General features: G+C 41.3%; 1 protein-coding gene across 1 annotated transcript in view; it reads left to right on the forward strand.

Moving 5' to 3' along the window:
* The window catches only part of LOC145342213 (uncharacterized), a 125361-nt gene that overhangs the window by 47420 nt on the left and 53678 nt on the right, over positions 1-24263 (forward strand). The window contains exon 3 of the mRNA XM_080187573.1: positions 23220-23351. Coding sequence (XP_080043699.1) covers positions 23220-23351 — 132 coding nt within the window. The remainder of the gene's footprint in view (positions 1-23219; positions 23352-24263) is intronic.

Here is a 24263-nt window from a genome sequence, read left to right on the forward strand (position 1 = left end):
AGATTGCACCGTGATTTAAGGATGGGGATGTTCATGGAGTCGTCTCAAAACATAGAAGTTAGGAGCAGGAGGAGGCTTTTTGGCTCTTTGAGCCTGCTCCACCATTTGTTACTATCATGGCTGATCATCCAACTCAATAGCCCAATCCTCCTTTTTCTCCAATAGAAATGGAGACTTGCGTTGTAGAGACACCGAGAGAACTAAAAGAAAAAGCAATCAAACAACTCACTGATTTTTTAATTATATCTTCGCATTGAAGGTTAACACAATTCAGTGTGAGAAGGGATCAACAGGTGGCTAGTCTGAGACTTAAACTGAGAATTTTCTAATTTACTGATTGATAAGTCAAGAGTTGATGAAATGCAAGTGGGATAAGATTTCTAGATCTCTGTAGCAGTAACTGGATCGTAGCCCAATTCTCTGGGCCAGACTGATTTGGTCCCTGTGATACCATGTCTCCATCCTTCCCAGCACCCCCCCCTCCAAACCACTCGCCACTTTCCCCCCATCCACTGATTGCAACTGCAGACAGAATGGCAGCAGCTCCCCCACCCTCATCTTCACTGATCACAGATCTGCAGAATGCACATTGCTCCCCCCACCCCCATCCCCTCCACTGATCGCAGCTGCAGGGTGCACAGAGGTCCCCCACCCACCCTCTCCCCTTCCCTCACACACACCACACCAATCAGTTTGCCAGGGTGCCAGTTTCTAGTTCTACCTGTGATGCCATCATCTTGCTGGAGAGAACCTTTTCCAGCGAGGCCACCAAGGCAAGTGAGCCGGATGCTAATAATCTGGGCTCGCTAATTACAATTAAATTATATTAAAATTTAATTTGTATAATTTTTTTCAGCCCCACAATGGAAATGGGGTCAGGTTGACCTCGTCGAATATCCAGTGTCAGTAAGATTGCGAGAGATGAGAAATTGGGCATGAACCTGATTTCTCGTCTCTCGTAAATCTTACCAGCTTGTCCCCCCCATCGTTTGGTGGGGTGCAATGGTAAGATCGTACCCTTTGTTGTCTTAAGGGTTGTATAGTGACCAGTTCTACCAATACTGTTGTAGAATACATGGTTGTGACAAGTAGGTTGGTGAGCACATGAGCCAATAAGATGATCTTTCATCGCCTAGCATGTTCAGCACTTGTGTCTTTCAGAATTTTGCCAGTTTGGGCAAAGTTTTACTTTCAAAGCACTTGAAGATGGACACGCATCCTACCCTGATGTTTCATCCAAGTGTACACGTGAAGACAGCCTTGCACTATCTGGTTTTTACAAAAATCTGGCAGCTCTCAATCTAATTTGTTCTTGTGCTAATGACCAAATCCAGCAAATTGCGTAACTTGTGATGTTGGTTTTGAACATGTAACATTGCCATCACCATTCTGTTTCCATTTTGACATGGAATTTTTTTTTAAAACCCAACATTCATGATCAAATGGCAACTGGGTACAAAATAGCCACTGTGTATGATCTATGGAAAATTAGCATTTATGGAGCCTGCCTCTAGCATGAATGGAAGAACCATGTCAGTGTTGAATATTTGGTCAGTGGGAGACTGTGTATGTCTGACTAGCTGTTTTCTGATCTCATATTTCATAGACATCATCCCAGTTTTCATTGATAATCTAATGGTGACCTTTCAAAATTTGAGCTTGAACCCGGCAGAATAGAAATATTTGGGCTATGGGAATCTTCATCTCCATACTTATGCTTACACACCCAAAGAGTTGGTGATGCATCTCCAACAAGTCATGAGATCAGCAGTTGAATTTAAGATGTCTTTATAATACACGAAGACCTGTGTTAGTGGCTGTGTGACTCCCACTGTGTTGATATTGTGCAGCTGGCTGCAACTGAAATCTAAACTCATTGGAATTTGCCAAGTTTATATTTCAGTTAAAGCCGACTTTGTGGGATGTATATGTGCCAGAGGCATTAACATGGATGCTGTGGAATATAAAAGTAGCTAAAGAGGTTGACTGTCTGGCTTTTCAGGTCTGTTAAGTTAAAAGCAAAGCGATAAAGTTTATTTATTAGTTACAAGTAAGACTTATATCAACACTGCAATGAAGCTACTGTGAAATTCCCCTAGTTGCCACAGACCGGCACATGTCCGGGTCAATGCACCTAACCAGCATGTCTTTCAGAATGTGGGAGGAAACCGGAGGAAACCCACGCAGACACGGGGAAAACGTGCAAACTCCATACAGTCAGTGATCCAAGCCGGGAATCGAACCCAGGTCCCTGGTGCTGCGAAGCAGCAGTGCTAACCACTGTGGCCCCCAGGCTATTGTGATCTCTGTTAAACAAAACATTCAATGCCAGTTTGTACTGTGAACTTTCACCTATTGGTAACTGGATGTAAGACAGTTTCAATTTAATTTCAGCTAATATTCTTGGAGATGCAGAGAGGGCAGATTTTCATTCCATTAGTCTAGACGTGATTTGATCCCAGGTTCTAGGGGTGAAGGATCATTATTCAACTGGGCTGTGTCATGCAACTCTCTGGCTATTTGATGGATCACTTTCAGATAGAGGGTTGGACTGGCCTGCTTTTCCAACTAAAACAACGAAGGGTATGTTCAGCATAAACAAGTCTCGGAAATTGCGCAAGTCCTTTCTTCTCGGCATGTATGTCTGCCGTTAGACCATTGGAATTTGGATTCAGTTTAATGGTTAGCAAAATAGATTCTGAGTTGCAGCAAGCAGCTGTGTCTCTAAACTACTGAGCCTTTGTACTGAGGAAAACCCCTGGTTGGACGGAGTTCAGGAATGTATTTTCCATGTTCTTTGTTCAAATTCTGGTTGAGTTTTATATTTAATTTGATTCAATACTCTTGAGAGAGAAAGGAAACTGAATTCTCTCTCTTGTTTCTTCCTGGGGCTCTGTTCAGGGTTAGCAGAGAGGCACCATACATACGTTGGTTACAATGGGTTTGCTCAAATGTTTCTGTTCTGGTTGTCTTTCACGTTCCAGTAGCTCTGATCTGTACCTCACCATTGATACAATTCGATTATTCTATTGGTGCTTACCATCACTAGTGATGATAATAAAAATGTTGAATTGTCACTGCTCCCAGCACATGAACCTTTTGAAGCCAGGAGATGTTTGTAATGCTTTACACAAACCTTTAGGAAACTGGAGGCAAGGTGGGAGGGGTGGTTTAGAAGGGACTCTGGATAATCACCCATGATCAAGCTGACTATCCCCGGTTTCTCCAGTCGTTTCTTTTAAGTCAAATCTTTGACTCCAGGGTCAACCTCACCGCTGTTCTGTACTCTGCCCCCAGGCACACTCGGTGTGTTTTAGCATGTTACATTTTTCTTTGTACCGTACTGATTTGAAACGAATTCAGCATTTACCTTGTTTGTTGCAGTTACGTTGTTACTTAATGTCAAACCTTTATTATTCCCAAATTCATCTGAGTCAATTTTACCTATCTTTGCCACAAAATTTACCCACGCTGTAACTTTTTCCTTTCATTTCTTTCTGACTCCCTGGATCATTGTTGAGTCTTCAAAGGAAGCCATTCGGTCCATCTAGTCTGTGCCATCACAGGCAGTCCCATCCCCCTGGAGCCCTGCAAATTTATTTCCCTCGAGCCCCAATCTAGTTTCCTTTTTGAAATCATTGATCATCTCTGCTTTCAGCACACCCTCCAGCATCAAGCTGTCACTTGCTGAATAATAAGTTTTTTCCTCCATCTTCTGTTTCCCTACATCTTGTGCCCAGAGTCTTAAATCTCTGTCCCCAAATGCTTATACCATCAGCATTTCTTTGTTGACTTTATCCAAACCTGTCACACTCCAGTTGGGAGCTGAAACAGAGCATTCAACGTAATTTCCTTATGATGCAGTTCTCTTGTCAACTGCTGACATTCCTCATAAATTGGCTAATAAAGCTGACCTCAATTCTCCCTTGCCTAAAATTTATATTTGCACACTTTCCAGCAGTGGGTCACTAAATAAAAATGAAGAGTTGGGTTCCTGGCTGATTTTATTTTTCCCCTCTATGTCCGTAGTCACTGGGGTCAATCATAGTGCCCCAGTTGTTGCCACAGCTGAGGGCAGCTAACAGGTTATATTTTAGAGCTGCAATATTTATGAAATAGATTGTACCTCTAATATCTTATTAATATTGTTCATACAAAGCCCAATCTTTGAATGTGTTGTCTCTCAAATCCATTCCCATCTTTCCTGGAACTTCATGTTTGAATCCTTCCGATCAGGATTCCATCCCTGCTGCTGTCATGAGAGAGTTCTTATCGAAATCACAAATACATCCTTTGAGTCTGTGATAATGGTAAACTTTCCCTCCATGTTCTTCTTGACCTTTCTGCAGTGTTTGACATGGCTGACCACATCTTCTTCCAACATCTCTTCACTATTGTCCAGCTGGCTGGGACAGCTCTCAGCTAATTCCAGTTGTACTTACCTCATTGTAGCCCAAGCATCACTTGCGATTGCTTCTCTTTCTGCTCCCATTACCTCTGGTGTTCCCCAAATTTCTGTCATTCACACATTTCTGTTTCTCATCTACATTTTGCCAACATCATCCAAAAGCACAGGAGCAGTTTTCAAGTGCACTGGTGACAACCAGCTCTATCTCACCATCATCTTTCTCGAGTACTCTTCTGCTAAATTATCAGACAACTTATCTGATATCCAGTATACTAGGACACCCAGATGTCTTTGTATGTCAACTTTTCCCAATCTATCACAATTTAAATAATATTTGCCATTCTGCTCCACCATCTGAAGTGGAAAGCTTCACATTCACCCATATTATACTGCATCTGCCATGTGTTTGCTCACTTATTCAACTTGTCTAAAGCTCCTTGAAATCCCTGCGTCTCCTCACCACTCGCTTTCCCACCAAGTTTTGTGTCATCAGCAAACTTGGAAATATTACTCTTTGTTCCTTCATCCAAATTATTGATGTATGTTGTGGATAGCTTGGGTCTAAGCACTGAACCCTGCATGACCCCATTAGTCACCACCTGACACTTCGAGTTAGAGCCATTTATTCCTGCTCTCTGTCTGCTAACCAGTTCTCAATCTGTGCCAATAATTTATCTCCAGTCCCGTACACGTCAATTTCGCACACTAACCTCTTTATCAAAAGTTTTCTGAAAATTCATCTGCACCACATTCACTGGTTCATCTTTATTTATTCTACCAATTATGTCCTCAAAAAAAATCTCCAATATGTTTGTCAAACATAATTTCCCATTCATAAACCCATGTTGATTTTTGTCTAATCCTGTTTATATTAAGTGTCCTGTTATCATATCCTTTATAATAGACCCTACCACTAATATTAGGCTAACCGGTCTGTAATTCCCTGTTTTATGTCTCCCTCTTTTTTTTTAAATAATTGTTAGCATTGCAACCCTACAGTCTGCCAGGACCATTTTGGAAGATGACAACCAATGCATCCACTATTTCAATGGCCACCTCCTTTGGCACACTGGAATATAGATTATGAGACCCTGGAGGGGATTTATCTGTTTTGGTTCTATTAATTTCTCCAGCACTATTTATGTAGTGATAATTTCCTTCAATCCTTTCTTCTCACTAGAACCTTGATTTTTTTTTATCAATTCCAAATAATTTGGGAGTTATTTGTGTCTTCCTCTATGAAAACAGAATTAAAGTAACTGTTCAGTTGCTCTGCCATTTCCTTATTCTTGGTTTTAAGTTCTGCTGTTTCAGACTGTAAGGGACCCACATCTGCCTTCACTAATCTTTTTCTTTCTATATACTTGTAGAACTTTTACAGTTCATTTTTATGTTATTTGCAAGTTTACTCTCATACTCTACTTTCTCACTTTTAATCAGTCTCTTTGTCCTCCTTTGCAGAATACTGAACTTCCCCAATCCTCAGGTTTGCTACTGTCTCTAGCAACTTTATAGGATTCACCTTTGGAGCAGTGCTCCAAATGTTCGTGATTCCAAATAAACCTGTTGGGCTTTAACCTGGTTTGTGAGGCTTCCTATTTGAGATGGAGACCAGCTTCCGATCTGACTCACACCATCACTGAGGCTGCCTATTTCCACCACTATAACATTGCCCAACCTTACCCTTGTCTCAGTTCATCTAGCACTGAAGCAGTCATTCATGCCTTTGTTACCTCTAGACGCGACTAATCTAATGTACTCCTGGCTGGTCTCCCACATTTGACTCTCCGTGAACTCTGCTGCACACATCTCGATTTGCACCAAGCTCTGTTCACCTCTTACCTCTGTGACTGTTGACCTTCATTAATTAACTCCCAGTCAAGCAACATCTTGACTTTATGATTCTCATTTTTTGAAAATCCCTCTATAGCCTTGAACCCATAACCCCGTGAAACATCTGAGCTCCTCGAAATCTGACCTTTACAGCATTCCTGATTTCAAACATTGCGCCATTGGTGGCTGCACTTCAGCTGTTTAGTCCCTAAGCTCTGAAATAAACTTCCTAATGTCCTTACCCATGTCTGTACTTCACTCCTTTAAGGCATCTCTTTAAAACATACTTTTTTGACCAAGCCTTTGGTTGACTGGCCTAATACCACCTCTTTGGCTTGATCTCATAATTTGCATTAAAATGCTTCTGTAAAGCCAGGCTTGAGACATTTAATTTCAGTAAAAGTGCTCTCTAAATATAACTTGTTATTAAAGTATGAGTGGTGCATTTTGTAGCGCTTCTGCCTTTCAGCGGGCAGGTCCAGGGCTTGAGCCTTACTCTAGGAGCTGTTGGTCATAAAAGAATTTAGTAACTGATACAGGCATGAATGAGGTCCCAGCCTGGATAAATGGAGAGGGTTGACATCAGAAAGGGCATCAGACTGAAGAACAACTTGCCATATCTAAAGGAAATGATCATTGACATGAAAGGTGATCACACCACGTTGTGGCTAGCCCATGTAACGTAGAAGAAGAGGAAGCAAACCAGCAATAAATACAAGTTGTTGTATTTCTTCACATCCAATATGTCCAAATGTTGTCTTGCATGGTGGCTTATTTTCTGCCAGACTAGTTGCAGCTGGGTTTGAATATTCCTGTCAGAGTATTTTAAGAGTTGACCGAGTTTGAAAACAAAACAAAATGGGCCACAGCAATGGAAGAATGACACTTGAGGTACCTTTCTTCAAGAACTGACAACTGTATCATGTGGCGTGAGTTGTAATGTCCTGCTGCATTCCTCACCTTTTGAAAGGTGTTTTCAGTTATCCATGTATCCATGGTGAAGGTCTCTTCATTAGCAAGCTTGACAAGTTGCTGCAGTACATCTTGTGTGTGGAAAGGCTGTTGCCACTGTGCATCGGTAGAGGGTGAATGTTTAAGGTGGTGAATGGGACATCAAATAAGTGGGTTGCTTTGTCCTGGATGGTATTGAGCTTGTGTTGTTGGTGCTGCGCTCATTCAGGCAAGAGAAGAATATTCCAGCACACTCCTAACCTGTGCCTTGTAGATGGTGAATAGGTTTTGAGTAGTTCACTTACTGTATTATCTCCAGCTTCTGATCTTCTCTTAGCCAAATGTAATTGATTATGTCATTGTCAGGAGAAAAGACAGGCAGGATGTCAGAGTTACCAAGGCCATGTGTGGTGCTGACTGCTGGACGGATCACAGGCTCATTGTCTCCAAAATGAGGCTTCGCATCAGACCCAAGAGGTGACCACAAGGAAGCAAGGTTATGAAAAGAACCAATGCGGCCAAGCTAAAGATCTCCAGCATAGCTTCAGCACTGGCTGAAGACTTAGAAATCAAGGTTGCTGACCTACACCTCGCAGGCAGCACTGAGGACGACTGGGAACACTTCAGGGATGCTGTCCATACATCTGCGCTGAAGACGCTTGGGCCCTCTACCCGCAAGCAGCATGACTGGTTTGATGAGAATGATGAGGAGATACAGGCTCTACCTGTTGAAAAGCACCATCTTCATCGGGCCTGTCAGAATGACCCATCTTCAGCTGCCAAGAAAAATGCTTTCACCAGTGCTCGCAAGACAGTCCAGAATAAACTGCAGGATGTCTGGCTGAGTGTCAAAGCAGATGAAATATGGGGATATGACTCAAAATGGTCCTATGAAGTCCTCAACACCCTCAACGGACCTCAATCTCTCGGGAGTTCCCCCCTCCTGAGTACAGATGGTACAACTCTCCTTACAGAGAAGGATCAGATCCTGCGGAGATGGACTGAACACTTTGAAGCCGTCCTCAACCGACTGTCATCTACTAACGATGAGGCGATAGACAGGATTCCCCAGGGTGATATCAACAGCGCCATGGATGACCCACCGGTAGTAGCCGAAGTCACGAAAGCTGTCAGCCAGCTATCCAGTGGCAAAGCCCCAGGGGCAGATACCATACCCACAGAGATCTATAAAGCTGCTGGTCCTGTACTTATTGAGAAGCTCACCGAGTTGTTCCAGTCCTTTTGGAAGCAAGGATCCATTCTTCAGGAATTTAAAGATGCTTCCATCGTACACCTCTACAAGAGGAAGGGCAATCGGCAAGTGTGCGCCCACCACCGAGGAATCTCGCTGCTATCCATCACAGGAAAAACCCTCGCAAGAGTCCTGCTAAATCATCTGGTCACTCATCTGGAGCTGGGCCTGCTTCCAGAATCACAGTGTGACTTCCGCAAAGGTAGCGGGACTACTGACATGATTTTTGCTGCGCGCCAACTTCAGGAGAAGTGTCAGGAGCAGAATTGCGAGCTGTACACAACCTTTTGTTGACCTCGCGAAAGCCTTTGACACTGTAAGCTGACGAGGCCTGCGGAGGATCATGTCAAAGCTCAGCTGCCCCCCCAAATTCATTCAGATGGTATGCCAGTTCCATGATGGCCAGAGTACTGGATGGTGGAGAATCCTCTGAAGCATTCCCAGTCACCAATAGCGTCAAACAGGGCTGTGTGCTCGCACCCACACTGTTCAGTATGATGTTTATTGCCATGCTGAATGATGCCTTCCAGGACAGTGTTGCTGGAATCAGCCTCAAGTACAGAGTGGATGGGAAGCTCTTCAACCTGAGGAGACTTCAAGCTATTACCAAAGTGAAAGAGACTGTTCTGAGAGATTTCCTCTTTGCTGATGACTGCGCCCTGTGTACTGGCTCAGAGACAGAGATGCAAGTCAGTATGGACAAATTTTCCACAGCTTGTGACAACTTTGGACTCACATCAACATTAAAAAGACCGAAGTCATGCACCAGCCTTCTCCTCATGCACCGTACACAACCCATAATCACAATCAAAGGGCAGAAACTACAGGCAGTGGACCAGTTCACTTATCTTGGCAGCACTCTTTCCCAAGCAGTGACTATTGATACAGAAGTTAACTGCAGAATAGCAAAGGCAAGTTCTGATTTCAGTAGACTGCGCTGCACTGTATGGGAACATCAAGGAATCAGCCCAACAACAAAACGGAAGGTCTACAGCGTCGCGGTACTCACTACCTTCCTGTGTGCCTGTGAAACGTGGACTGTGTATCAAAGGCATGCAAGACAGTTCAATCATTTCCACATGACTTGTCTTCGCAGAATATTACGCATCTGATAGCAAGACAAAGTACCAGACAGTGAAGTTCTCTCTAGAGCAAATCTCCCATCAGTCCACACACTGCTGATGAGAGCGCAGACCCACTGGGCAGGCCATGTCATCCGTATGTCAGACAAGCGCGTACCCAAGCAGCTCCTTTTTGGGGAACTCTCTGCTGGAAGACGCTCACGTGGAGGGCAGAAGAAACGTTTCAAAGCCTCCCTGAAGTCGCTTGACGTAGACACGACCACCTGGGAAACGCTGACACAAGACTGCCCTACCTAGCGCTGCCTCATCCACAAAGGCTGTCAAGCTGACGAAGCAAGGTGTATTGCTGAAGCACAACTTAAGCGCAAGATGCGCAAGTCTAGAGCCACCAGTGCAACAACTACAGTGTCTACACAAGTCTGTCCAATATGTGCCAGGACATTCCTTGCCCGAATTGGCCTGATCAATCATCTTTGGACACACCGCAACCAGCCTCAAAACGACTAATGGTGTTGAGGTCCTCGTTGATGACGATGGACGAACAACGGCCAAATGTGACTGTCCAGCTCAGTTTCTGGCCAAAAGTAACCTCCAGGATTTTGGGAATGGGAAATTTATTTGATTTCATTTATTATTCTCACATGTATTAGTATATAGTGAAAAGTATTGTTTCTTGTGCAGTACACAGACAAAGCATACTGTTCATTGAGAAGGAAAGGAGAGAGTGCAGAATGTAATGTTACGATCATAGCTGGGATGTAGAGAAAGATCAACTTAATGCAAGGTAGGTCCATTCAAAAGTCTGATGGCAGCAGGAAAGGAGCCATTCATGAGTTGGTTGGTACATGGCCACGAGACTTTTGTATCTTTTTCTCAATGGAAGAAGGTGAAAGATAGTATGTCTGGGGTGTTTGTGGTCCTTGATTATGCTCGCTGCTTTTCCGAGGCAGCGTGAAGTAGTGACAGTATCAATGGATGAGAGGCTGATTTGAGTGATGGGCTGGGCTTTATTCATGACCCTTTGTAGTTTCTTGCAGTCTTGGGCAGAATAGAAGCCATACCAAGGTGTAATCCAGCCAGAAAGAATGCATTCAATGGTGCGTCTGTAAAAGTTGGTGAGAGTCATAATGGACATGCCAAATTTCTTTAGCTTTCTGAGAAAGCAGAGGCATTGTTGGCTTTCAAATTTAGTGATGGCAATGCCGCTGAATTTTGAGGACAGATGATTTGCTTTTCTCTTGTTGGAATTGGCCACAGCTGGTGCAAATGTAACTTGCCATTTCTCGGTGCAAGTTGAGTAATCAATCAGCAAGAATAGGAGAGATTGCAGAGCTAGACTGAAGGCAAACATTGTTTTTGAATATTTTGGCTTTTTTTTAATGTTCATTTCTCCAGATCCAGGTTTAACACTATTGGCCTGGGGCCACAGCCTAATGGAACTCGAGCTTCAGTTCCTTATGGCTGCGATGACAGCAGTTCTCTTCATTTCTTGCATTTTTCTGGGCGACAGGAAGGGTTTGCGTTTACAAAATTTTTCACGCTGTTTTTTTTAACATCTTTTCCGGGCATTGTTTCCTTGCCGTTTCTATCTCAGTTCCTGCATTGTAATTGTTTTTTTTCAAAAATGGGGCTGTAAAACAATCATTATCTGATTTGGAACTGAGTGTGATGAAAGGGTGAAATGAACTCAATTTAAAATGGAGCGAGGGAAACTCTTTTGTTGTATTCACAATGATTGGCTATAACAAGCTTGCAAAAAAAAATGATTGTTCTGTAAGTTTTCCGTTTACTGTCCAAATCAAAAGTCCAGACTCGCATCGTCTGATTGTTCCTGCAGTATTTTGCTGTTTTAATATTTCTGTTCGTGGTCAGCGGCTGATCAGCTCTCCTCTATTTCGTGCTATTGAGTCATATGTCGCTTGTTGGAAATCTCACCAGTCGAATATAGTAGCCATGAGGGCACCCATTTCATGAAACTGCTGTGCAAGAAATAACGACACACAGGGTTTGACAGAATGTGCGAGTGAGTTACAGGACAGCATTGAAAAGCAGCCTCAGCATCGAGGAGCAGGCTGGACTCTGGTGGAAATCTGCTGCAGGACCACTGAAAGCAGGGCAAGGGCAGAGAATTCTCGCGGTGAGTGTTAAATGCAAGCGTAGACAGTGACATAAAACACCATTTGAGTTAGTTGCAAAGATTTATTTTTGAAACGAGTGTTTTAAATATGTTTAAAAATTTTAGCCCATTACTTTCCATGCAAATGAGAAGCTGTTGAAGCAGCATTTATGACATTATTTATCTGAAGTAATTTGAATTGAACCAGATCTTATCATGAAGATGTCAGTAAAATAGTGGACATTTTTTTGAACTATTCCCTGAATTGTGAAAAACATCTAGTAATACAGTTAGTTAATCTGTATTATTAAGTTTGTGCTGTATCTGGGGAGGTACATTTTTTTGACCACACAGTAATAGAGTGAAATGCCTGTGGTTACAAGCATATCACTGGCGGCGTTAATGTCAGGATCAATTTTAAACAATAAGTTAAGTGTATCACACAAGAAAGCTGCACAACATTAAATTCTATTGTCTTGAGTGTGGTTACTGTTTTTCTGTTTTAGTATATTGGCTTTTGCATTTATGTGGTATCCTATTGCATCTTTCAGAAATGTATCAAGCGCATCTTGTACAGTGAATTACTTTTAAGTGCATTGACTGATGCCGACAAATGTGGCAGGCAAATCAGCAAAGCTGATTAGAGTAGTCAAAAATCACAGGGAAACGTGAGGAATAGTAATAATAATAAGGGTATAAAAGATTATAAGCACCAGACTTAAAGGCAGTCAGGACAGGTCCCTGCGAGCACAATGTTCAGCTCATTCATTCTGCAAAACATGTTTTCGTGCATTTTAATTTCTTCATTAATGATTGCAGTTTGCAGTAATTATACTTTCAGTTCAAAGCACAGTAATTTTTGGCCAGTTCTGCTGTTTGGATCTTTTCACAAGAGCCAAAAGAACAGTATAGCCAGAAATTATTGTTGGCGATGCTAGGTGATGCATTCAATTTAAAATAACATTTTCTCTCATTATAATGGAATACGGTAACTCATTTTGTTCAACTAAGTTAGCCTTTGTGTTTAAAAAAAAAAGCAAAAACCATGAATTTGCTGGATAATCATAAAACCCCAAAATATTCACTGATGTCCTTTTAGAGTAGAAATCTTGCTATTCTTATCTGGTTTGGATGATACATGACTCCAGACGCTCAACAATGTGGCTGATGCTTAACTGAACTCCAAAGTAATGTAGAAAGCCAGTAAATTGTATTCAGCTGCTCAGGCATCCACCACCACTTTCTCAGGGCAATTTAGCCTGGCAGTAAATACTTGTCTAGTCACTGATGCGAACATCCCAAGAATGAAGAAAAGTAAACCAGCAAGTGTCGTATAACCATGTTAAACTTTTATCCATGTTTTACTTTCAGAAGCAGCTTTTCACATTATTAGGAAATATTTAAAGTAAACAGTTTTTTTTCTTTTTAATAATTCATGGAGAGAAAGATGTGTGGGTTAGACTGGTTGGGCATAATAAATTACCCTTAGTGTCAGAGGAATGCAGGATAGGTACATGGGGTTACAGAGATAGGGCCTGGGTGGGATTGTTGTTGGTGCTGACTAGATGGGCTTAAAGGCCTCCTTCTGCAATATAGGGATTCTATGATTAAGCATCACTTGCAAGGCCAGCATTTGTGGCTTATCCCTAATTTCCTTTGCGAAACTGGTGATGAACTACCTTCTTGAATCACTGCAGTCTATATGGTGTAGGTACACAGACAGTGCTGTTAGGAAAGGAGTTCCAGGATTTTAAACAATGAAGGAACTGTGATATAGTTCGAAGGCAGGATTGTGTGTAGCTTGGAGGGGAACTTTTAGATGATGGTGTTCCCAAGTCTCAGTGCACCTGTCTGTCTAAGCAATAGAGGTTATGGGCTTGAAATGTGCTGTTGTAGCTTGACAAGTTGCTGAAATGCACCTTGCAAATGGTACACATTGCTGCCGCTATTCATTAGTGAAGGTTTGAGGTGCTGATCAAATAGCCTGCTTTGTCTGATATGGTGTAGAGCTTCTCGAATGTTGTTGGTACTGCACACGTCCAGGCAAGTGGAGAGTATTCCATTGGGATGCTGGCTTATGCCAGATAAGGTGGACAGGCCTTTGGAATCACTCTCTGCAGAATTCCCAGCCTCTGAACTGCTCTTTTAGCCACAGTATTTATGGCTAGTGTGGATAAGTTACTGATCAATAACAACCCGCCAGGTGTAATCCTCAAAAAGAATTAGGAAAAAGAATAGTTTGATGTTTGACTCTCCCTTTCCATCAGAAATCTATTCTCATTTTGATTCCATGATATTAACTTGCAGTCATTGCTTCAGAAGTTTCATAAAAATAAATGCAGTTTAGTTAAAATAGTTAACAAAGAATGACCTCAATTCTTGTGATCCCCATATTATTTATATTTTATCTGTCATTGGAAAGAAATGGGGAGCAATATGAGAGTGATCCTTGTCTGTCGTGTTAATGTAGATTGCACTGCAGGTTGAGATATAACTGGTGTACTGAAATATTTAAGTTTGCAGGGTAATGTATCTGTGGCTAGATTTACTAAAATTGTGTTGAAATCCTTCCAAGTAAATTTACATTAAGTATCTTAGTGTCATAATCCATCCTGGCAAAAGTTTGAAAGGTAGAATTTCATTAGGCTCCAAGTTCCAGGGATCTGAACCAAAGTGTCAAAAGTGAAATTTTTGGAGCTGCTATTTGCAGCCTTCCCAACCAATTCCACCTCATAAACTTCATGTTTTCAATACTTGCCTCTCCCTGTAGTAAGTTCTAAATCCACCAATGCCACAAGCTGCTCTTTTGTATCTTTTAGATTCATGTTGCTACTAAATTTCAACCTCAGCTTCTGGATGCGGAACTGGAATCTTATACTAGCATTCTGGGTTTAACAAAGGTATTCACAAAGGCACGAAGACAGATTTAGCCCTAGTGGACTGGGCAGGTAGACTGAAAGGTAGGACATTTGATGAACAGTGACAGATATTCAAGTCCTCACAATTAAAATATATCGCAAATTAGATTGGGAAATGACTTCCATGGCTAAGCAAAGAAGTTAAGGATAACAGTGTGATTTGATTAGTTTATTATCGTCAAATGTATTATTGTACAGTGAAGAGTAATGTTTCTTGCGCACTGTACAGACAAAGCATGCCACACATAATGAAGTAAAGGAGAGGGTGCAGAACATAGTGTTACAGTCGTAGCTAGGGTGTAGAGAAAGATCAACTAAATCCAAGGTGGGTCCATTCAAAAATCTGATGGCAGCAGGGAAGAAGTTATTCTGGAGTCGATTGGTACATGACCTCAGACTTTTGTATTTTTTTCCTGAAGGAAAAAGGTGGAAAAGAGTATGTCCAGTATGCATGGGGTCCTTGATTATGCTGGTTGCTTTTCTGAGGTAGCAGGAAGTGTAATAGAGTCAATGAATGGGAGGTTGGTTTGAGTGACGGACTGGTCTTCGTTCACAACCCTTTGCAATTTCTTGCAGTCTGGACGAATCTAAGGCATGTCATATTGCAAAGGCCAGTGGCACACTATGAATTTGGGAAGCTTCTAAAGATCAATAGAGGGTCTCTTTAAAAAAAAGGCAAAGGTAAATTATGAAAGAAAATTAGCACAAAATATATAAATGGATAACAAAATGTCCCATAAGTATATAAAGAGGAAGGGAATAGCTGAAATGAATGTTGGTCCTTTGGAAGATGAGGCTGGGGAGTTAGTAGTGAGGAACTCAGACCTGGTTGAGACACTGAATCAATATTTTGCCTCAGTTTTCCCATCCCAATACTGAAGGAAATTGCAAAGGTGACAGAAAAGGAGAACTTAAAACTATCATCATCACTAGTGGAAGAAGTACTGAGAAATACTATTGGGTTTCAAGGCAGGCAAAGTCCCAGGGCTGGTGGCCTATATCCTTGGGTCCTAACAGAAGTAGGTTGGAGACAGTGGATCCATTGGTTACAATATTCCAAAATTCCCTGGATGCGGGATTGGTTCCAGTTGATTGAAAAAAAGCTAATAATAATGCCCTTATTCAAAAAGAGTGGGAGGCAGATGGAGGAAACATAGACCAATTAGTTTAACAATTAGCATTGGGAAATTGTTAGAATCTGCCATTCAGGAAGTAATAACAAGATTTAGAAAGTCAAAATACAATCCATCAGACTCAGCATGGTTTTATGAAGGGTAAATGACACTTGACTAATTTTCTTTTATTATTTGAAAATGCAACAAACAAGGTGGATGATAAGGATCCTGTAGATGTTGTATATTTGGACTTCCAGAAGGCATTTGATAAACTGCCATACAAAAGGTTAAGTTCACATGAGATTAGGGATAATTAGCTTGGATTGAGGATTAGCTAACCAACACAAAGCAGAGAGTTGGGATAAATGGGTGTTTTGCTGGTTGGCAAGATGTAACGAGTGGGGTGCAACAGGGTTTGGTCCTCGGGGCCCCAACTAATTACAATCTATATAAATGAGTTGGATGCAGGAGTAGTAGGTACTATAGCCAAATTTGCAGATGACTGTAAAATAGATGGGATAGTAAGTTGTGATAACAAAATAAATTTACAAATGGATTTGGATAAATTAAGTGAATGGAGCAAAATTTGGCAAATGGAGTTTATCATGGATAAGTGTGAGGTTATTCATTTTTAGGAGAAAAAATTCAAAGGCAAATTATTTAAATGGAGTGAAATTTCAGGTAGCAGAGTGGACTTCAGGTCACAGCGCCAGAGACCTGGGTCCAATTCCTGGCTTGGGTCAAAGTGTGGAGTCTGCACATTCTCCCAGTGTCTGCATGGGTTTCCTCTGGGCGCTCCAGTTTCCTTCTACAGTCTGAAAGACATGCTGGTTAGGTGCATTGGCCATGCTAAATTCTCCTGTGTGCCTGAACAGGCACTGGAGCATGGCAACTGGGGGATTTTCACAGTAACTTAATCGCAATGCAAGTAAGCATACTTGTGACTAATAAATAAATAGATCTATGTGCCTGGTGCATGAATCTCAAAAAGCTGATATGCAGGTACAGCAGCTAATAAGGAAGGCAAATAGAATATTGGCATTTATTGCTAAAGGAATAGAATATAGAAGTAGTGATGTGTTGCTGATTCTGTACAAAGTATTAATGAGACCTCACTTAAAATATTGTGTACAGTTTTGGTTCCCTTACTTGAGGAAGACTGTAATTGCACTGGAGGTGGTACAGAAGAGGTTCTTTAAATTGATTCCAGAAATGAGTGCTTTGTTTTACAAAGAGAGATTGGGCAGTTTAGCCCATACTGCCTTGAGTTTTGGAGAATGAGAGGAGAGCTATTTGAGGAATACAAGATGATGAGGGGGGAATTGATAAAGTAAACATGGAGTGGAAATTTCCTTTTGTAGAGAAATCTAGAACAAAAGGTCATAGTTTTAGGATAAGGGGTGACAAATATAAAACACAGATGAGGAGAAATTACTCTTCTTAAAGTATTGAGTCTGTGGAATTCACTAGCCCAGTCTGGTGGATGCCGGGACATTGATTAAATTTAAGGAAGAGGTGGACGGGATATTAATGAGTAAGGATTTGAAGGGCTGTCGTGAACAGACAGGAAAGTGGAGCTGAGGCCAAGGTGAGATCAGCCATGATTGTATTAAATGGTGGGTCTTAACAGAAGTAGAGTTGGAGATAGTGGATCCATAGGTTACAATATTCCAAAATTCCCTGGATGCGGGATTGGTACCAGTTGATTGGAGAAAAGGTTAAGTGAAGGGCTAAATTGCCTACTCCTGCTCCTAGTCCTTGTGTTCTTCTTGTGTTGGGAGTAATGAAATCTTTGGATTATCCGCTATTTATGATAAGATCATGGGAATCTTACCAGGAGACCCAGAGGTCAGCAGGAATTCTGAGCAGGCAAGAGGCTACAGCAGCTGGTCAAAGTGATGACTGTACTGGTGCCATGTATGTGTCAGGTACAGTTCCACATGTGCTCTCAGCAGTAATGTTGTCCCCACTGTCTGTTGGCCTTGCTCCATTCACGGGTCCAGCATTAAAGGATAAAGGCTGAGTAACATAGAAGATGCATATTGATCTTGTTTTGTATCAGGGTATAGGGAGATGACTAATTATATTCCATAAGACACAGTCCTGCTGCTCTTTGATCATTTTTGTGGTATCATGTTTTTCGCATAATGCAGGCTTGAATGTCAAAGAGATTGTCAACTTAACCTCAATACAATACAATGTTACTGGTTTCTAGCCAATGTTCTGATACCCCTAAGTCTTTTTCATCAGACCCACTCCCTCTGTTCTGCTGCCCCTCCTCCTGTGAAACATACAGTAATGGCTGACCTCCACCTCCCTGCTTCAACACCACCAGTTTTCACCCTCTGGGCCCATGATTCCTGCTCATCACTCGCGTAATCGCCAAGGTTACGTTCAATTCCATTCACCAGCGTGTAAATCAATTGTAACTGCCTTAACTATTGCATTAGACTTCTCACAGTTTTGCCATGGGCTTGCCACCTTATTGCTGTAAGCTAGCAGTAATTGCCTGCATTCGACCCATATCTCTCTATAGGCATCTTACCAGATTTCAATAACCTGCCACAAACAGGTCTCAGCAAAGCTGAGGATAGGAGCACCCTCTACAGTCTAGACTATCAAACCTGCTAACAATAATATCCATAATCCTATATTAACCATTAAATAAAACATAGACTATTTCAGAATCACTTTCCTTTTCAAAAAGGGTGCACAAGATGAAAAGGGACCAGTCAGAAAATTATTCTCCTGAATTGTGTCTATTTTAACTTTCTATCTAAATGCTTTTTAAAAGACAAAATTGTACCTGCTTCTACTGCTACCTCTGGCAGCTCATTCCAGACCATAACGCTCTCTGAGTATAACAATTGCACCTCTGGACTCTTTTAAAACTCTCCCCTCTCATTTTAAACTTAAACCTCTAGTTTTAGACTCCCCTACCCTTTGGGAAAAGATGTTGACTATCTAGCTGATCTGTGCCCCTTATTATTGTATAGACCTCTGTAAGATCACCCTAAGCTTCCTATGCTCCAGGGGAAAAAGTCCCAGTCTATCCAGCCTCTCTTTACAATTCAAGCCACCAAGTCCCAGTGGCATCCTAGTAAATCTTTTCTGCACTCTTTATAGTTTAATAATATCCTTTCTATAATAGGGTGACCAGAAATGTACACGGTATTCCAAGTGTAGCCTTACTAATGTCTCAAACAACTGAACAAGACACCCCAACTCTTGCATTCAACGTTCTGACCAATGAAACCAAGCATGCCGAATGCCATCTTTACACCCCACTGTGGTGATTGCCCCATTAAAGATCACTCTGCTGAGTGAGGGTCATTGACCAAGGGAACCGATCAGGAAGCAGGATGGGGGACTAGTGAGCTTGGGTTTCTGTCCCAGACCCTTCTCAGGAGCTGGCTCCTTTGTACAGCCTTTACCTGTAAATACACATGTTGTTGTTTTTCCCATAACTGGTGAATAAGGGTTTTTATTATTGGTGACAAGGCAACAAGCCTTGAACTGTGATTATTCAGTTTCTGTTGAAGTTGAGGCAAAAAAGAGTAATTACAAAAATGTCCCTATTTGGATGGATAGATCATTTTTTGTTTCTGTGGAGGACTGGGCTCAATACGTAGAACATTCTGTCTATGACATTCAGGCAAGTAGAATGGAGGAAATAGGCAATTCACCTGAGTGCGTATGGGACCCAGGTTTATAATTTGATTTACAGCCTCACAACCCCAAGTATGCCCAACTCCAAGCCATTCAGTGAGATTATTACATTTGAAAGTTACATTTCCACCCAAAGTCATGAGTCATGTTGCAGAGATTTGAGTTTAGTTGAAGGAGGAAAGCCCCAAGGGAAACTATTGCAACTTGTATCACCAGGTTGAAGCAAATCTCGGAGCACCGTGACTTTGGAATCACTTTGGATGATGTGCTATAGGATAGGTTCGATGGAGGAGTGAATAATGAGGCTATTCAATGCCAGTTACTAGCAGAGGCAGATGTAAATAGTAAGTGAGAATTGGAGATAGAGCTGGCAATGTAGAGCGCTGAAAAGAGTTGCAAAATGATACCATTCACCTGTTTGGGTGAGAACCTTCAGTCAGCAGTGGGGCTGAATCAAAGATGTTGTGGTGAAACAAATTCAGCCACAAATAAAAACAAGAGGAAATCGATTGGCAAAGATTGAAACAGGATGTTATAGATGTGGGGGTAACCATTCCCCTAAATCCTGCAGGTATAAAGGGGCTGAATTGTTGGTTCACTTCAAGGAACAGTATTCAATGGCCACATGAATGAATTACTTTAGGGCAACAGATGCCATGAAACCATATTAGGAAGGAGCCAACACGTTACAGAAGGAGAGGAGAAAATTGCCAAGAAAAGTTTGGCTAATGTAGGAACTGGGAAGAAATCTCCTATCAGATTTGTTTCTTCGCACAACTTGAACGATTGGCAAGCAACGCTGATTAAATCAACTGAATCTGCCCTTCTCTGTTCAAATTGTAAATTGTGTGGTAAACATTTTGGTGCTCACTCCTCGAGGGAGTTTAAGAATTCTTGTTATGCTGCTATTTCAATGTTGATCACAAAAATAACAATGTGTTTCTTCTTTTTATGGACAGAAGAATTGCAGGAAATAGTTTGAGTTGGGCAGTTGAAATATCCTGTGTTTAAAATTTGAGAGGCCAGCAAGCTGCTGTGTTTTCTTAAGCCTTGCAGTCAGATAGGACTTCCAAACTCGTGCAATTCTTCCCCTCCCCCTTAAAGGAAAGGACTTTGCTTTCAGGATTCCTTTTTGAAAATCAAGCCATTATAATGAGTTCTGACTAATTTAGTTATTGACCTGTTTTATTAATTTTGTTTTACATGAGACCTGGTAATTTAAAGTCTGAGAGAGTTCCTTTGTGGGATGTGGTGATAGAGTTCAGTTAACCTGAGCATGTGATAACAACTCCAGTATAACCAATTCTATTGATAATATAGCCCTTCCACTTTGGGCACTTCTACATTTGGTACTGCTGTTCTTCAGGTTGTAGGAGAATCGTATTGTACATTCGCTCCCTATCTTTAAACACTTCCTTGTGTGGCAGTTCCATAGTTAGCCTACGAAAATGTGAGTTAGTTAATTTTAGCATTCTCAGTGCACTGAGGTCAATCCTACAATCTGATCTAGAGAAGTGTCAAATATTAAAAAAATACTTTCCTCAGTTCTATTCAGCCAGCAGCCCTGTTGCTGAAATAAAGACAGAACATGCTAGAAATATTCAAGAAGATCAATCAGCATCTCTGGAGAGAAGACAGTCAGTGTTTCGGCATGGACAATGTTAGAGATGTGTCGCTGACTAATGTTACTTCAGGTCTTTCATGCTATCGATCCCAGTAATCATGTTCACCCAGCACCCTACCATCTGGAGATGCATATAGACGTAGGATTAGCCAAATGCAAACATCCAACTGGATTATGAACCAACAGGACTATAGACCCATAAGAATGTAGTTTGTGAATCTTGAGCAGACTGAAGAGTAGCTTCCATGAAGTAAAAGCAGGGACCCGTTTATTATTTGCAGAGTTCAACAATGTTTGGGCATGTCTTTCAGCCTAAAAGTGAGTGACAAGCTCTCCTGAACTTACATAGAAACTCTTCATGTACAATCCAGTCCCTTGCACCAGCAAGCTCAGTAACTCTTTCTAGCCAGCACATTATCCCTGTGCTGCTGTAAGTTAGGTTTCCTCATTATGAACTCGAAGTTTGAAGAAATGTTAGAAGTGAGATTTATTATCGAAAATGTGAGACTGATGGCAGACTTCTTAAATGTATCAGAATCTTTAGTTTTCAAAATAAGATGCATCAAAATATACCATTTTTAGAAATAATAGTGCACAAACCACAAAGGTGCTATCTAGCTCAGTGATTCAGCCAGTACCTCTTATTATCTAAGTCACAATCCATTGTCTTCAGTTTGTTGTGGGTTTCCTGAAATTATAAGGCAAAGCTCACTTTTTTTAATTGTGGATGTGATGGTGATAAAACCCCTTAAACAGGATTAAAAATGGTAGGATGTGCAACTGGCAACTCGTAATCCTATTCTGTGATTTTGTAACAACCCAAGTTCAATTGTATGGGAAAGTTTGAGCGCTGAGTGACACAAACACATGGCGCTAGTTTCTTTATTTTGCACTGCAGAGTTTGTGCATATTTTCTGGAAACATGCTGAATTATATTTTTGTCTTTTGAAATGACAACTGGCACTGGACCTGCTTTTATGGTAATTGCAGATCTCTTGTTATGAGGCAGGTGTTGATTTTGCTTTCACCTGGATCTGTCTGAATCATGTCTGGCAAGAGTAGCAAGCTGCTTTGAGGGACCTAATGCACTAATTCTTGCCAACTCAGCAGAGTTGAGAATTGACTAAGATGTTGATTGGTGTTTCTTTCAACAAACAGAGCTTGAATGCTTGCTGAAGAAACAAGTCAGTCAGATCTTGTTGAAAGGATATCACTGACATGAATAAAATATGAAGTAAGCACTTTTTTACGTTTGGGGCATGAGAGAAATTGTGCACACCATTTTATGCTGTACGTAACTTGACGATTATGCATTTCTATTGGTTTCTAATACATTTTGTGCATCCAAATACAAAAATGTTTTTCCTTTTCATTTAAAAATGAGATTTTTAGCTGGTGCAGGCATGCTTAATGCAGAAAGGGATTTCTTTGCTTCAAGAGAAGGAGAAATTGGACTGAAGATAGGAAATATTAACAGGAGCCCCATGATTGACTCAGTGGTTTAAGATGATAGTAAAAAGTCTGACAACACCAGGTTTTAGTCCAACCGATTTATTTGATAGTAAACTCACAAGCTTTCGAGGGGACTCCCTCTTCGTCAGGTGAATGGAGAGCTCTGGCCTCGGACAGAGCGTATAAAGCACAGACAGTGGGTAAATGCAGTGCTGAGTGTGGTAAATGCAGGCACAAATTCTTTGGGCTGGGGAGAATCAGCTGGGTTCCTCCACCTGACCACTGTTGTTGACCTTTGTTAGAAAATATATGTTAGTGGAGGGAATTGTTTTCCATGCTAGAGAAGCCCACTGGTATTTATCCAGGTACTTGTACATGAGATGAGGTACTAGACTGCCACAGTGCCTGTGGAACTGTACCGTAATGAGAATCACCAGTTTCAAGGAAGAAGGGTGATCTTGGGGTTGTTGAAACTGTAATGCACCAAATAGCACCCAAAAAAGAAAGCTATTGAAATGCAACTTTAACATGTATTAATCCTATCAAAATACCTGTCTGTCGTACGTTTCCCAGCATCTGTTGAATGCAACACTTGATCAACTTCCCCTTTTGAACTTACTTATATATGTAACACCTTTTATGTCTTAAGGGCATCCCAAAGTGTTTCAGAGTTAGTTTAAGTACTTCTGAAATGTTTACTATATGGATAAGGTCTACAGGCAGAAATAAGATAACTGACCAATTGCTACACATAATTAACTACATCCACAGCTCACGTTTGTGTGTTTTCTTGTTTCAGGAGGAATGGTCCAGGGATAAGACCTTACACATGGCACTTAGCCAAGTTATCAGAGGCACAGCCTGAGGCCACTATGATGCACCATTCGTCAGGATGTCTTAGTCTGTCGTGGCACTCTGGATATGACACCAGGTAAGTCTTATGGACTGTTAATGTGGCATTGTTACAGAGAGAAGAGTGAAATTTGTGAAAGGAAACCATCCAGCTTGCCCAAAAGACCCATTTAATAAATACACAGAAAAGTATAGCACCAAGCAGTACAGAAAATGTCACCAACTTAAATCCTGGCCTGAGTCAATTAACCCAAGCTTGCATTCTAATTGCAGGACTAGAGATATCTTCAGTGCTGCTTGGCAAAGGAAGGGAAAGCCATTCTGCTCCTGATTGATCCCTGTTAACCTTTGCTGGGGTGTGTGTGTTGGATTTAGGACCTCAGTCAGTTTGACTGTCACTTCCCCCATTAACATGAAGAATATTAACTTAGCGAAATATCAGCAGTGTTCCTGGAACAGAAACTCAGAATAAGTCATTCCCTACAGAAAAGCAAAAGAAAAAAAGAGCGGTAGACATTTATAAACCAGTCTAGAAATATAGGAATGCTGACTATTCAGTATGGCATTCCTGCCTTCTTTTGTGTGAATGTTTATGGATTGCTGCTGTTTGTCACTGCTGCTGATCTGACAGGAATCATTGTATTTGTCTTAATTACAGTTGGACCCTGTCACATGCTACATCAGACTGGTAAAATATTTTGTTGAAATGCATGTTGATGACCTGCTGAACATACACGTGGCAGTTGTCTTTTCAACTTGATTAAACTCTACTTCCATTAAGCATTTGATTTTTACAACCATTTTCATGCTGTTTAATAAGTTACACATTGATTTTCATGATTCACTTTCAAGATGCAGAACTGTTGTTTCCCTGTGGACAGAAAATACCAAGACAAAAGGCAGTTCTTTGAAGAAATGTCTTTTGTTATGAGATGTATAAAGAGACCTTAAACTGAAGGATCAGGGCTAGTGTTCTTTCCTCCTCCTCCTC

Source organism: Carcharhinus amblyrhynchos, chromosome 4, assembly GCF_965287045.1.
Source record: "Carcharhinus amblyrhynchos chromosome 4, sCarAmb.v2.hapA, whole genome shotgun sequence".
NCBI classification, from domain to species: Eukaryota; Metazoa; Chordata; class Chondrichthyes; order Carcharhiniformes; family Carcharhinidae; genus Carcharhinus; species Carcharhinus amblyrhynchos.